Source organism: Periophthalmus magnuspinnatus, chromosome 6, assembly GCF_009829125.3.
Source record: "Periophthalmus magnuspinnatus isolate fPerMag1 chromosome 6, fPerMag1.2.pri, whole genome shotgun sequence".
In the NCBI taxonomy this organism is placed as follows: domain Eukaryota; kingdom Metazoa; phylum Chordata; class Actinopteri; order Gobiiformes; family Gobiidae; genus Periophthalmus; species Periophthalmus magnuspinnatus.
The window spans coordinates 28,317,956-28,334,075 of record NC_047131.1 but is presented as its reverse complement, the minus strand read 5'-3'; the positions used below and the strand labels follow the sequence as shown (position 1 = coordinate 28,334,075).

Here is a 16,120-nt window from a genome sequence, read left to right as displayed (position 1 = left end):
GAGGAAGTCTAAATTGTGAATGAAATGAGTCTTTACTAAGCCAGGGTCACCTCCGCTGTTCTTCCACTTGAACCTTGAACCTCCCTCGTCCTAAACCTTCCTCTTATTCTCCACGCGTTCAGACAACAGCATCATGCAAACATGGTTTGCTTCACTCCAGTATACTCTGCAACGCCACTGAACAGAACAATTATATATTTATGTATGTACAATGAAAATGAATGCACACTGATTATATCCTCATGGAACAAACATTCAAACGCTTACATTAGATACAAAAAAGTATATATTTATATATTGATGTGTGACAGGTAAGTAAAACCACTAGTTAACAGCTACCAAAGAATAAAAAACAAGCATTTTATCACACACTTTCCTCTATACATTGCATCTAATCTAGCTTTACTCAGGACTTACTGGAGATGAATCTTCTCTAGAGGATTACATTAAAATGTCACAGCAGTGAAACTAAAATTTGTCTACACACCATTTACCTGCCCCAAAAAAGAAACCAAAATGAAAAAAGTTACCTACAATATATACACAAAGTGCAAGGAGGCACTTCAAAATATCATGCTTTTAAGATAGTGGTGCAAAAAAAATAACTATTCATGCTCCAAAAACCTTGTATTTGAACAAAATAGTGGTCCAACACTCAAACCCCCCCTTTGTGAGACTGGGGCCAGCCTCCTTCCTGGAGATCTTTATCCTCAAGTACGATGATTACATTTCTGTGCTCTGCGGCTGGTTCTACTGATCACACGAGTGACTGAAGAATATATGTGCTTTAAGATGTAACAGTATATTTTTAAAAGGGCTACAGAATATAATGCTTTACTATGTGTTTGTTTATGTAAGTCACCTGGAGTTACTGAAATTAGCAGTCTGAGCACACAGTCAGAACATATTCAAGGCAAGGTTGTCATGAGCTATAAGAAGAAAAAACATCACCAGAGAGGACACTATGCACTATCATTCACTCACACAGGTTTAAAAACATAACAGCAGTAGTCCAGTGTGTTTGCAGATTTGTTCAAGCCATTTGTTGGAGAGTGAAATGGAATATTACCTGATACACAGTTGGCAACATTCTGGCAAAGTCTGCGCCCCATAAAGAGTGTTAGATTGGGCACGAAACTGCAGCATCTAGGGTTGGTCAAACAGTCGTGCGCTCTGGGCCTGCTCTATAAAGCTAAGGAGCTAGTGAGGTAACTTCAGGATTAACACTGGGTTTTGCAGTATCTTGAAGCTGGTTCACGTTCTATAGAGGTAGATCTAATTCAGACGTAAGATGTTATGACCACGAACACAAGCAAAACTGTGAGACTGAATGAATCATGGCAACAAAAAGTATGATTTTATATTATTAAAGCCAAGTGTTCGTTTTAAATTTTCATTGTGTGTTCACTTTGCTGTGATCGGTCATTTACTCTGCGTTATCAATGGCACACATAGGTAACCAGCTTCATGATAACTTTAAGCTGCTAGCTTCATAGCACTGGGCCCTTCTTGTAATGTGGCTGAACTCTTTTGTAGTCTTCCCTGTGCTACTTGTTTGGGTGCTTTTCAGTAATTATTCCTTGTGCTTTCGATATAAAAGTTGGTCGTTCAACCGTTGGAATGTACTGTGTGCTGGGATCAGAGCTTTTCTGCCAGTGATTTGGCACATGTCACATTTTCCCTGTAAATATTGTCACTAATTTGTGCTCATATAGGCATTTTTGCTCGACTGAGCCGGTAAACACTAGAGCATTACACTGTTTTGGAGTAAACATGTAGAAGCCTGAGTCTCTCCTGCTGGGATCATGATCGTGAGAAGCTTGATGTGCATGAAGGTGAGACTGTCGGTTAGATAGATTTAGCTCATCTGTGTCTCATCTGTGTTGTGCTAACATATATATGTACACAGATCAGATTTAATTTGATTTAATTCAGGAATTTACTAGGTGCATTTAAAATTTGAGCCTTATTTTGACTCTAGTGCTGGCTATTCTGTAATCCAGGCAGTGCAAAAGCCTTTTTAAGTTCATTGACTTTCTTTCAAAGTTTGGTCCTTATACAATCAAATTAGCCAAGCTCTTAAACAACATGCTAGTCTTTTTTAGCATATACACAAAATATATGGTCCCTTTTGGAAAAATAACAAATTATTAAACACGAATGGGCTCCATGCCGCAGTTTGTGCTGTATTTCTTAATAGACTTTCTCTATATTGTGCTTCCTTTTAATTATCAGTAGCAATCTTCAGTGTAAACAACATTATTATGGCAGTTACTCATGCAGTGAGGTGTTAGAAGCTGGAAGCAGTGGCACATTTTGACAAACAATCTGTAACAACTTGCCATGATTAATCCTTTGCCTCCCACTTATCATCTGCCATGAAAAATGAGTCCTATCTTTAAAGTGTATGACATGCTCACAGCCCCTCCCCTTCGTGCACATGCCAAAGTGAAATGTATTGCTAGGTCTGGCGTATCCATCTTGTCCTGTCCGTCTAACCTGGAAGTCTGCTGTGCAAGTATCTGCTGTACATGACATGTTTGTGCTCTAACACGTAACCTTAGGTATCAGTTAGTATCATCAGTCAGAAAGACAGTTACAAAATATCCTTTAAAGGGACTAATACAAAATAAAGTAAACATTGCTACATAAAAAAATAAAAACAAAATTAGTAGTAGTTCTGTTCTTGTGACTTGTTTCATTCACTCATATTTTTTCACCAGTTATGAAAAGTCGTGGAGCCCAGCAGGAGCAGGGGTTTTCAGTGCTGCCATTATTCCTGTTTCCATGGTTCCTCCTCGACAATCGTACACTCTGCAGCAGAGCCGTTTGTGGCTGAGGTTACCTGCAAGAAGTTAGCATCCACAGCTAAGCATGGCGGCTAAAGCAACACGACGCTACACAGTCCAATGTCAACGCAGTGTCTAACCCGCTGCAGTGTTCCTGTTTCTATATGCTATGTTAAAGATTGTTTATTAAATATACATCCCAAACTCCTATATATTTCAGTGGAACAGTTATTTGTGCGTTTAGCAGAGGTCCAACTCAGGAACTGCCGTGGCATTCTCTTATCCCTTAGCTTTTAATTTGAGTTCTGAAAAACATAAAGTCTTAACTAATTGTAAAGAGTAGAAGACTTGAAACATTCTTTTTAGCTCAGCAAATAAATCATCTTAGGGATCACCATGGTATTCTATAGACATATAACAATTAACAGGTTGATTTATGGATAATGAGGGAGACAAATGCACAAAATGTAGATATTACAAAAATATATAATATATAATATACAAAACACCTTTTATAAACAGTGTTAAGACTCTTAGATGAATGCATTTTACAGTCTACTTTGGAAGCAGGGTGTTAGGAATGTTCTATTTACAAGCAAAACAGAAAAGGTCATTAGTCATGCTGGGAATGGGAATAGCAAGCCTTTGTGTCACATTTATATGGAAATGCCATTCCATTAATAAACGGCAGGGAGAAGAAAGGAGGATGTAACTTTTTCCCTGTGTGTCACTAGGACGACAGGTTTGCCGGCGTTGCTAGGAGACACCTTTCACCCTTTAATAAATGAAAAGGCTCATCATTAGACATTTCTGCTGGGATGTGGGAGAGGGCAGCAGGTCTTTGAACCACTCAAGCCTGTATAGCCTGGAATACATTCAAAGGACAGAGATTGAAAGAGCATTATGTTTTTATATTACAAGCTACTGTACTTCACAGCTTTCCATTTCACAAGTGAGTTCACACACTGTGCATAAATAGCTGGTGTGGAAACGCCACAGCACTGACAGAAAGAGTGTTTTCATATTTTATATATGTATGCGGAATATAGGAGCTGCTAATTAGCTGCTACACTATTTTTATTCACACCGCACAATCTTAATCTCTGATTGTAATGACAATAAGAAGCATCTGTATATGGATTGTGGCACACACACTTGAGGTTAAAAGAAGCTGAGCCGCTAAATAATTCCTCAGCCATGAAGGGGATTATCTCGCTTTGCCTTTTCCACAAAAGCCAATTCCCAACAGGATACATTGATGGGATTGGCTTTGCATAAGCGTTTGAAGCTAAATTCTTCCTAATAGCAATCAATTTAGGTTCGTGCTTTTTCCTTATTAACACTAATTAGACACAAAAGCTGCCATTCCGTCCAAATGAAAGTACATACATGCATCAGTAGTTTTCTCGTATCTCTGAAAGATGGAAGGATACATACAAAAGTTTTCATGCAAAGACCATGAAGCAAAAGTGCACAGTGATCATGCAGAGTTAAAAAAAGATGTTACATTGAAGTCTCTATGCCCGAAAGAGTTAATAGTACCTTGCATTCATCTACTACGATGGAATTGTTAGCAGCAGAAGATTGTGCAGTTGTGCTAGTGGTAGCGGTTAAGACGCACTGGTTGGAATTGTTTTCGTGATGGTTCTTCATGTCGTCGTAGTAGGACTGGGTCTTTGTCATCATCTCGATGTCATCCGATTTGGCCGCGTGCGCATCCAGCTCGTCCAGCTCGGCCTTGGACATGTGGTACACGATGCCTGCACCGTACGAATCCCCCACCACGTTCACCGAAGTCCTGAACCGATCCCTGGAAGATTGGGGATTTACAATAACGAGATGAGGGACATTGGCGCCTCAGAATTTGAGTACTGTCCCATTTTAAACCATCACCTATTCCATTCAACGTGTCATAATGATGTACATTTGAACATCCCTTGCGTACCTCCTTCACAGCAGCAGAATCATTAGCCAACTTAGCCACTCCATCTTTTTCTCTTCACTTAAATCACTGTCTGAACCCTTAGACCACATTTTGTACTGTTATTTTAGAGCCTATATATATGTGAGCTGTTGATAGTTGACCAATTGTTAAGCCACTTGAGGTTTTCTGTTAACTGTCCATCAAATTCTTTCGTATTAGTCTTTATTTTTAACCTAATCTTCAACTTTCCACTTGCCTGTGTCTAAATAAATCTCAGCTGCACACCCCGCGCTGAAATAAGATGGATAGAAAGTGTGGCTATAATGGTTGAACTTACAGCAGCCAGTCGACAGCCACGAGGAGACTGATGTCCTGGGTTGGCAGCCCCACAGCGGTCAGGATCAGCAGCATAGTCACCAAACCGGCACTGGGGATACTGGCTGCCCCCACACTGGCCAATGTAGCTGTCAGACTGCGGAGACACACCAGCACTCGGTCACATTCATTATAGCCACTACACTTAATCACACCCCCATGCTTCAGCTCAAAGTGACCACTTGACCATAAAAATAGCTGTAGCCCGCAGTCATAGACATTGATTTGAGATGATTCATAAGGCTCAAGAGCGTTGGAGTGGGCCCTTACTCTCCTAAATATGTTCAAGATGTAAGAAATGGGATGTCGGAAATAGATTTGTTAAGATGTCAAGAAGCAGATCGTCCATTTTCTTATGTTTTATTGGTATATATGTGTTTACGTCAAATGATTCAGATGGATTTTTATGCATCAAAATAACCAAGAGTACTTTCAAAATAGCATATATAGGTAAGGTTTCTTGTGCTTCAAATGTAATGCAAATGTTTCTTTTGCAAAGTTTATATAACATAACATGTCCTGGATAGTTGGGCTTTATACCCGCAGGATTGAAAATGTCCTATAGTTTTGGACAATGCTAGACTGCTTGCCCACAAACCCAAAGGCTGGAAGTTGGATCACATAACGGGTGAATGAGTACAGTCTTTTTATCTTTGGACAAGGCATTTGTTTTAGACATGGATGCCTTAGAATTTTAGAATTGAACCATTTGAGTTATGACCTTTTCCATCCCACGTAGCATCAAGTTTTGGGTCCTGGGTACAAATCATCTTGGCGGGCCTCTATTACATCATGTCTAATAAAAAATGTCCATTAAATTCTTTGTAAAGGGCCCCATCCTGCGCTGTCCCCTGGGTAAACAATACTCTTTAATGTCCTTGAACGTTGGAACACCCAAGGTTCAAAATGTTTGCTTACCTGACAGTTACAATCTGACCCGGGTCCAGATGAATCCCATTCATCTGAGCAATAAAAATGGCCGCCACAGCTTCATACAGAGCAGTGCCGTCCATGTTGATGGTAGCGCCCACAGGCAACACAAAACGGGTGACTCTTTTGTCGATTCCCAAGTTCTCCTCCAGGCAACGGAAGGTCACAGGTAGCGTACCAGCACTAGAGTCATAAACAAGAATGACAGTTATAGCTTCTAAATATGCGCATACTCACTATAGGTTAATTATTCCGGTGCCGACCTTGAAGCTGTGCCCAGGGCAGTGATCCAGGCTTGGAAAATTCCCAGGAAAAAGGTGAAGGGGTTTTTCCTGACAATAACGAAGTAGATACTAGGGAGGAAGATGGCTCCGTGGATGATGAGTCCGATGATGACGGTGATCATGTACATGCCCAACTGTTTGGCTACCACCTCCAGGTCTTTAATAGAGATGATCTTACCACAGATCAGACAAGCGATACCGAAGGGGGAGTACCTAGCAAAAGAGGTAGTCAAGTTAACTTTGATACGTGTAAGTTTTATCCATCGCACTAAGAGAGATTGAAGAAGCTGGGATCTGAAATGTCACCTGCAGCTCCAGGTTGAAAGAAAGTTCCTAGGTGATGTTCAAATTACAGTGCTAATTAAAGCTAAAGTAAAATAAAGCTATTGAGTTAAGTTATACATTTATTCAGTATGTTTTTTTTTTCATACAGATAAAAAAAAATATCCATTATTTGCTCAGTAAAGTGACTCCACCTGATTTAATTTGCCGTACACTATCACAGATATTTTACAAAAGCAGCGTTTGAGATCAAAATGAGACTGCTGTGTCCTGTTTGCATTATAAAGCATTTATCCTTCAAGAAGTAGGAAGTGCACTGTTAGCATTGTAGTTGTTTCTAGCTTTACATTAGCACCACGACTCCACTCTCGTCGCTTTAAGTTGTGGAAAAAGTTGTGAAAAACGCATCATGGGGGATAATTATTACTCTAGCTGCGTTAGGAAAGCAAAGAATCATTTTGAACTGCAAACTTCTAAAATGCTCTGTTTTTCACTCCATAAAGACAGTAAAAATCAGGTACAGTGCTTTTAAATATTGCAGCGATCACTGTTTTTACTCATGATTCTAATATCGAAATAACCTATAGTTATTTCCACTTGAATGACTTTCCGAAATGGCATCAATGAGATTCAGCTTTGTGATACTAACCACATGATCATGATGACAAGTTTCATCACAATCTCATTGAGGATGTTGAAGAAGTCAATCATGAGTTTGGCCCTCTCGCCCATCTTGCCCATGCAGATGCCAAATGCAATAAAGAAACCAATCAGCCCTGGGACATAAGATGAAATTAGTGAACTCCGTGTGGGATGAGCAAAGCCAAGCCAAGCATGAAAGGTTTTACTATTGGGGAAAATGAGAAGCTCACATCTGGAACAGTTGTGTTTGCCAAAAAAAATGCTCAAATGTGAAATAGTAAATACCTAAAACGTTCATTCCGCTCTTGAACTGCAGAGACTTTTTGATGATGTACTGAGGTTCTTTGGTGACATTCGCCACCAGTCCGTCAATTGTGCTCACATTGACAATCTCTGGCTCGATCTCGACTTTCTTGGTGACTGTTTGGATCTGTAAGGAATTAAGATATTAATGACATACATAAAAAGAGCTTTCATGACCTTTGAATTGTGGTCTAATGGATTTCCCTCATCATTAGGGTACTTTGAGTGATTCACACATGTCTAAGCAAATCTGTATTGCATTTGAAACACCAAGATGAAGATGACAGTTGACCAATTATCACCATTAAGTTAACTTAGATCAATATTGCAGATTAAAATGAACAAAAATGTGTGGTTTTCAGATGCTATAATGTGATGGTGTCATACTGCCAGACAGGAGACAAGAAGCAGTTTCCCCTATTGATTATATTGTATTTTCTCATGAGATATTGAGGTAAAAATCCACGGTAAATTCATAAATGAATGAGTACACCCAAAACCTTGCTGTATTGCTACTAAAATCTGCATTTTAACAATATTAATTTTAACTGCCTGCATTTGTATTAAATATTATTGGTCAGTACTTTTTGTGATGCCTTCCGAAACCAAGCAATACTAGAACAAAAGACAATTCTGTCATTTTTAACACGTGCACTTTGATAATTTCCTGCGATCAATCACATTTTGCACTTACCTGCTGGAAACAAGCTTGGACAAGATTTTCAGGGAACAGGTTTCTGATGAGATCGAAGGCAGCGTCCAGACTGGACACGTCGTCGTTGATGGTGCCCTCCCCCAGGTTCTCCTTGAGTTTGGGGTCACCAGGGTGGATCACCAGCACCAGGATGACTCCCAGGACAGCAGCAATGATAGTGGTGCTCATGTAGTAGACCATAGCTCTTGTGCCAAGGCGACCACTCGATTTGGCATCCAGACCAGCCAGACCTGCAACCAAAATAATTTATTTTCTCTTTTGGAGTTACATCTCGATTAGCCTAGTCTTGTTAGCATAACTCACTTCAACCAAAATATCTCATAAAGGAAGAAATATCCCCAATATTTAATTAGCAAATATTGGTTGCATAAATGTCACTCAATTATGTATTCATTCTGTTGGTACATTTCAATAAATTCTATTTAAAAAATAATTATAATAATAATAAAATAAAATAAATCAAATTTTGCAAATCAGAAAAAAATGCAAGTCTGTCTATAGGCATCATAAAAAAAAAAATTAAAAAAAATTACTCTTTTTATTTTACCTGTGATTAAACTAGAAATGATAAGGGGCAGAATCAACATCTTGAGCATTCTCATGAGAATGTCTCCAGGAAACGCGATCACCATGATGATGTCCGGGTGAATTGGGGAGGCGACTCGGAGCAACATGCCTGCTACAGCTCCCAGGATCACACCTGCAGAATGAAACAGAGATGTATGTAGGTGTACAATTATCATGATATAAAAGTGACTAACAATGGTTCTCTTGGTGTCTTGTCTTTTTCAGTCTAGTCCATTAAACGTAACATGTTCTAATTACAAATTTCAGGAATTACAATGATGTATTTTCAACAAAGTCTTTAAAATATATTGTTCACATGAATTAAAAGGAGTAGTTTGTTTCTTTGTTTTGTTTTTTAGAGAAAAAAAAAAATCCAAATCCCTGATCGTGGGTTTCAGTTTCCTGCTTATAACCACCATTTTGCGCACTAGACGATTTCAAATATATTTTATTTTGTTTTGAATTGTTTGACCGGTGCTGATTTGTCATCACTTTGGCTCCTATAGATAACTTACTTTCCTCAAGTTTACTCAAATTTGCCAGCGTTTAGTGCTTCACTCATTAATTCTGCAGAAATCCAAGATGTTTTTCAGTCGTGATATGTTTTTTCTGATACAGACAGATCATGCATGTCCCCGATTGGCTAATCCACCTGTCAATTACACCCATTTGAAAACACAGAGATTCATCAGTGATCAGACTCACATCTTCGTAGAGTATTGAAGAAGTGTGTATTTTGGCTCCCACGCAACACATTTACCAGAATTTGCCAGAATTACGTAATCTTGGGATGTTTTTCTTAAAGGAATCTCAGCATTAGAGTTGAGAATCTCTCTGTTGCACACTGGAGGAGTATGGAGCGTTGGGGAGATAAAAGGGAGACAACCTGCTGTGACAGAGTAAAGCTGAGGGAGGATTAAGATCAGATCTTTTGAAACACCAGGGTGGAGACTGCATGTCAGACTTCTATGTGCTTGTGTATCTTTTAAACTACTACTAACATATATTTGTTCTTCACAGTCACTTTCAGATGTGATCAAGGGCACGTTTTGTACCTCTCCGAAGCCCCTTTTGTCCCATTTCTTCCATGTCTGAAATCTGTTTTGAAATTCGCTCTTTCGTCATCTCAAAGGAAGCGTTGACCTCTTGGTGATCTAACCCTTGTTGCTCTTTCCCAGTTGTCAGTCTCTGTGACTTTGCCAATAAAACGCCAAACCAAACTCTACTCTTGTGACCTCATGACAGCTGAACTTCCTTTGCTTCCACTTACCACAGCCAAATACCACAAAGATGATTAACAACTAACAGTCGTACTAATGTCTAAATTGTCCTATGGGGCTTGCTCTCTCCTCTAGTCTTCAAGCAATATCCCGGGATGCAATTTGGACGACTTTCCCAAGACTCATTTTGGCTCATTTGCTATTCAAGCCCTGATTTGCCAAGTGACAGGGGATCAATGAAAGTGCTCGTTCAGACTGCCAATTGGGGCGAGATGTACACACAGTTATATTTGCAAGTAAGAATGCAATAGACAAACCAGATTAGACGATATATATTGGATGATAAGATGCTGTGGAGTAGAACGTATGTCAAAGCTGTCTGAATACTGCCAATATATAAATGATGCTGTCTGAGATAAAATTCAATACGCAGTCTTTTCTGATGGTCATTTTTTATAAGTTTTACTATTTGAGTGCCTAGTTCAGTATCGTTTACACAGGCTTAAGGTTATTATGTCACAATATGAAACATATATAAAGAGGAAAATCCATAGAAATCCAAGAAAACAAGTCTCTAAATCCAATCACTCAAAAATAATCTGTCCAAAAACTGTAAATTCCTTGTTGGCAGATGTTTGCTCATGAAACACAGAGTTTATGGTTTCAGTTCCCACTACTGTTATGTAATTTCTGGATTTTTGAGAGATTCGCTTTGGTGTGAATACTATTTTATGTGATTGATGTTGGGCGGGGACGAAACGGCTTATCTGATGCCTTAAGGTAGTTGTGGCGGCAGGATGATCTTATCATCGGAGACTGACATGGGAACGAATGAGTAAAGGACATGATGATAGATTCTAAAAAATACTGAGATTTGCATGATTCAAATAGACTAGTAAACATTAACTTTAGGAGGTGTGGGGTACTGACCGAGCACTGTGAGTGTGAGCAGAAGGTTCTTGACCATCTTGGAACATAGAAGACCACATTTGGACTGGGGCCGGGCCTCGATGGGCTCCAGGTGGCTCTCGTGCATCCTCACCTCCACTTGTTTAGGCATACTGTTGGCACTGTAAAGAAAAAAAACAAAAAGAGGCAGAGTCAGATTTACAGACGTTTCAGAGGGTTTGACAGCAACTGCATCGCCGAAGAAAAGACTACATGTTTGAGTAAGTGAATAAATACATTTTCGAGGAGTTTCGACCTCAAACTTTAGATCTTAGTTTATATTTTTCAGGGTTTTCTGTGTAGTATTAAGTTAAATTCAACCCACAGGCAGATAAAAAGATGATATTTCACATGATACACATTAAAACTAGAGTGTTTAAATGAGAATGTAAAAAAAAAAGTTGGAAGAGGAATTTAAAATCTGTCAAGGCGGCCTCTCACTGCATGTGCTATCTGTTGTTGCCAATAGATGGAGGCTGATGACAAGATGGCGAATAGAAAAGTGAACACTCGTCTGAAGAACACATCAAACATATGGCATTGTTCTCAAATCAGTTTATAAGAAAGTGTAATCCCTCATTCGTCCAGGAGTGGTTCAAGGTAGAAAAGTTTCAGAGGTAATCGTTTGGACGCTGTTTTTGGTATCAAGAGTTTTCAGCTCCCATCCAGAAGCCATTTTCAATTTGATGGTACTGGTTTGAGACATTCAGGTTTCTACTACATTACTTTTACTTTACATTACTTTTTGTTGTATTTTAAAGTAATAAAACACAACACTGCATTTATCTGACCTTCCATTGTTTAACGCTCTCTCAAATATCAAATTTACATCTTTGAGGAGGCCCCAGGGAAGATCCAGGACACGCCGGAGGATCTATGTCTCTGAGCTGGCCTGGGAACGCCTTGGGGTCCCACCAGAGGAGTTGGAGGATGTGTCTGGGGTGGGGGAAGTCTGGGAGTCCCTGCTTAGACTGCTGCCCCCACGACTCGGTTTCAGATAAGCAGAAGAAAATGGATGGATGGATTTTTGTAAATTTAAATTTTCAACAACAACAACATTCTACTGCACTAATTGCATAAACAAAATTAATTTTATGGAATACATTTACATGCATCAAAATAAATGTTAAAATCATGGGGAATATAACCCATATTAACATACAATAATAGTGTTAATATAAAGTTAGATGGTAAATAGTCACATTTTTATATAGCACTTTTCCACCTTCAAGACACTCAAAGCACTTTACATCAAGGAAACACTCACCCATTCACACACACATTCATACACAGACACTGGGGGTGAGGTGGGTTAAGTGTGTAGCCCAAGGACACAATGACAACATCCACCTATAGGAGCTGGAATCGCACCGCCAACCTGTGCGTCAATGGATTTGACGGATAATGTTTACGTCGCGATCCAACCTTCGGGATTCACATTTAGATATTTTCTCTTCAATATAATGAGACTCATCCCAGATACAAGAACAGAAAATGATAAATTTTTCCCAAAAGAAATGGCATGATTGGCCATTGTTCCAAACCTCTATGTTTCCCCTGCTTATAATTCTTGCATTTGTGCTGTATTCATACTCCTGACACACAAGTCAAATTGAAACGTTCTCGGAGGGGAGCTCAGACACGCTGCCTAATTAATTACACGTGAAAGCGCGTCCCATTAAGAGCTGCACAGTGCTGTTTCCTGTTGTCGTTCTGAGGTGTGAATGAGATAGTTATCGGGCAGAGAGGACCAGCTGTGCGAGCGTCATGCAACTTATTGACAACACAACCACGCCGGTGTTCCGTAAAGCCTTCACGAAGCTACTCCAATTTATCAGCAAGTTACGACAATCCATCAAATTATCTCAGTGAGTTTGACAACTTTCTAACAACAATAGCCAATAGTGAAGGTTTCGTGTCCTGCTTAGCTTTTCATCTGCTAGAAAAGAACAGTGGGGACGCAAATGGAGGAAAAGGGGCGCTAGAAATACTGTCAGCGTGAACCATGACCTCGCCCCTCGAGTTCACGTCCTGGAAGCTTTTGAAGTTTGACGCTTTTTGTTCCTCGTCACTCCCCCTACAGTCTATGATGAAGTCACTACGGTTATTAATCACAGTTCTGTCGCAAATCAAAAGGCCAGAGTGAGAGAGCTTCCTCGGCGATGAAGGGTTTTTAATGTTGTTTTTGTGTTTTTTTGTGTAGGAGCTAATAATTCCACATGAGCAACCTCAAACGCACATCCCCTGCCCACTTCCCCCCCTCTGGCGTGGCTATAGGAGGAAGACCACCTGGTCAGCTTCCAGGCGCACAGATGGAGGCCAGCGTTCTCTTATTAATTTCAAAGTGAAGTGTGAAAAACAGAGCATTACATTGCATTGGGATCACGCGCCAATATAAGCTAGGCTCCACATCATTTTTCACTTCACGATGTATTCCCATGCCCTGTAAGAGCGATGGTGGTGTTAATTAATTTTTAGCTCCTGTTTCATTATTTTTAGCACAGGGGGAAGATGGAGCAGGCAGCGGACGTCACGCAGGTTGGTTATTCACAGTCATGGTCTCCCGATTAGAAAGTCTCTCCCAGGCAGAGACGAATGAGAGAAGGAAGCAGCCCTAGATAGAAGTGGAAATGAAAAGCGTGGCATATTCTAAGGTCGTTTTACAAAATATATAGAAGACGATATACATTCAGTACAGTTAGGAAAAATGGCCAGTCTATGCAAAAGAAGTCATTTTCTTTGACTTAATTCTGTTATAGGAAGACCTCACACAACGTAATCCCATAATAGGATTACTTATGATTAGCTGGTTTACCACGCTGCAGGCTACAAACCATAAATCATAACGAGAATATTAAAGCGAGAAATAAAAGGGTGAAATAAACAACGGGCATGAAAAAGTAAATACAGAAAAATGAGGGAATCTAAAGAGAAAATAGATCTAATAAATGTAAATTTTGCTCATTAATATACAAGAGTTTCATTAATTACATTGAAAAAGTGTGTTGTTGTTGTGTAAATGGCACTTGGGAAATGATATAGAGCAATACAATTCAATATATTGTGATAAAAGTCTAAAAGAATATGAATAATTATTTTAGTTTTGAGAATATAAAGTGACAACTGGAAGAAAAAAGTCTTGAAATATGAGCATAATGTTTTAATAAAATGGCATTCTTCATTCATTTAGTGCACATCTGCATCCTACTTACTTCATTTCTGGTGCAGTAGAGTTAAGTGCGATATACATGAACCGCTCCCAGCACCAGCCTTTGGTATTTCAGAATGAATCGTTAGCAGGAAAACAACTACTCCATTCAAAACATAGGAAAAATGTCAGATGTCAGCAGATACGTCCCGCGAACCATATATCCTAAATCCAGAGAATGTCAACCATCCATCTCTTCCCAAGAATCCGTAGCAGTGCAAGCCCACGCCAGCCCAGCGAGTCACAACCACAACAACCTGAATTGCCCTGGTGTAGGATCCACCCCCCTTCCCCTGCTTCCTCCTGCTGCCCCCACCCCTTGACCACCAGACGTGCTGCAATCCTTCAAATAAATAAATAAATTCTAAAGTGGGAGGGGGGAGCACCTTATGCAGCATTATTGTCAAATCCCGGCCCCGGTTCCTCGGTACAGTGGCATGTAATCCTACAGGAAAAGGCCGGGTCCGATAGGGATGAGAAGGATGCTGTTAATGGGAGTACAGTGGGGCTTTATGGGAGAGGTTAGAAGAGGGGATTTACAGGACTGAGAGCAGATGTATTGTAAACTGAAGCCTCGGGACAGTGCATGTTATGTCACTGACAGGCAATGTGTTTTTATCATGAGGTGAAGTAAGTTGCACAACAAATATTTTCATGTGGTGATTTGAAATGACAAAAATCAGCAATACATTTGAGAAAAAGTCATAGAAAGTGGGTTTAGACTTCATGAAAAACAGCGAACACAGGCTCTCCACGTTCGCAAACAGGCATTTGTTATATCGGTCATTGTTATGAGAGTCTGGTTGCAAGCTCTGAGCTGAAAACGTGGGTACATTTTATGAACACATTGCACGGTTGGCATCATTTCAATGGTACAAAATTTCCTGGATCCATTTTATGCAATGTAACTCTATTGGCAGAAGTAAAATCAAACCAGTTTCTAAAGCACTTAATTATTGGATTGGTTATTTGGAAGCATATTGTCGACTTTTTAATTTTGCATACGACAGCGTTTGTAGTAAATTAATAGGATTAGAAATGACACATGTCAGGTGAGGACATAGGTCAGGTTGCGTAACTCAAAATCCTCGATAATGCCCTGGTCTATAGGTAGTGAATGCACCAAACCCGAAAGGCCAGTGATTCATGCGCTGATGGTGTTACGCTGATTTTACCCCCAGTCTCCCAGCAGCATGGGACTCCACATCTCATTCAGCTACATCACATTATTCCAATTAGGCAAATGTGTTGGAAAGCTATTTCCTCCTGCACACAAATGACCAACCACAACAAAAGCCGGAGGAATGCCACCGTGGCCCGCAGAGGTGGTGTCATGAGAATCACTCATGCTAAATCCTGACACGTCACTCAAAGGGGGCTTTTTAAGAGAAACGTGTGATTTGGTCAAGAAGGGGTTACAGCAGGAGAGGGGTACTGGGGTCAGAGTGGTCTCTCAGAGCAAAAGGAGGACCCAGAGAGGGGAGAGTACTAAGGCTGCTGTCCCTCCTCTTGGCTGGCTCCATGTGAAGTTCTCTGCTTCCTCTCGCTTCTTCAGAGCCGCTTTGTTCCACACGCAAACAGTGGCAGTGGCCCCAGTTCAGCCGGCCAAGCGCCACATCCAAACTGGCATGGGTGAAAGGCGGGGGGAGGGTTGCGCGGGGTCCGGACTGTGGGTACGAGGGGCTATAGTGAGCAGGGGCACTGGAGAGAGAGGGAGAGAGGCAGTGTCCAGAATGCCAGTCCTTTCAGGCCACTGATGTCATGCCTGTGCCCACCGTGGGAGAGCAGTGGGCCCCCAAAAGACCCCTCCCGCCTCCACCAGCGAGCCCTTTTTCCAGGATGAATGAATCTTTCACAAGCGGCAGCCCATTGTGCCCCATAATCGACAGCGATTATCCCAATTTTATGCCGCTTTCCCAGTGCGAGGAGGTTC

At 40.5% G+C, this 16,120-nt stretch overlaps 1 protein-coding gene across 2 annotated transcripts; it reads right to left on the bottom strand.

The window, feature by feature from the left end:
- Positions 1-268: 268 nt before the first annotated feature.
- slc1a2b (solute carrier family 1 member 2b) lies at positions 269-14,430 on the bottom strand. Of its 2 annotated transcripts, none has more exons than XM_055222249.1 (11): positions 14,192-14,430; positions 10,962-11,101; positions 8,792-8,944; positions 8,224-8,474; positions 7,512-7,656; positions 7,234-7,360; positions 6,282-6,515; positions 6,007-6,201; positions 5,051-5,185; positions 4,411-4,599; positions 269-2,845 (listed from the first exon to the last, which is right to left on the bottom strand). In XM_055222249.1, exons 1-11 carry the CDS (start codon positions 14,227-14,229, stop codon positions 2,842-2,844), a joined length of 1,611 nt encoding a protein of 536 aa, XP_055078224.1. In that variant the 5' UTR covers positions 14,230-14,430; the 3' UTR covers positions 269-2,841. The 2 variants fall into 2 exon arrangements, with proteins under 2 accessions (XP_055078224.1, XP_033823326.2); XM_033967435.2 differs by having other exon boundaries at positions 4,332-4,599; positions 14,192-14,404.
- Between the last annotated feature and the right edge of the window lie 1,690 nt (positions 14,431-16,120).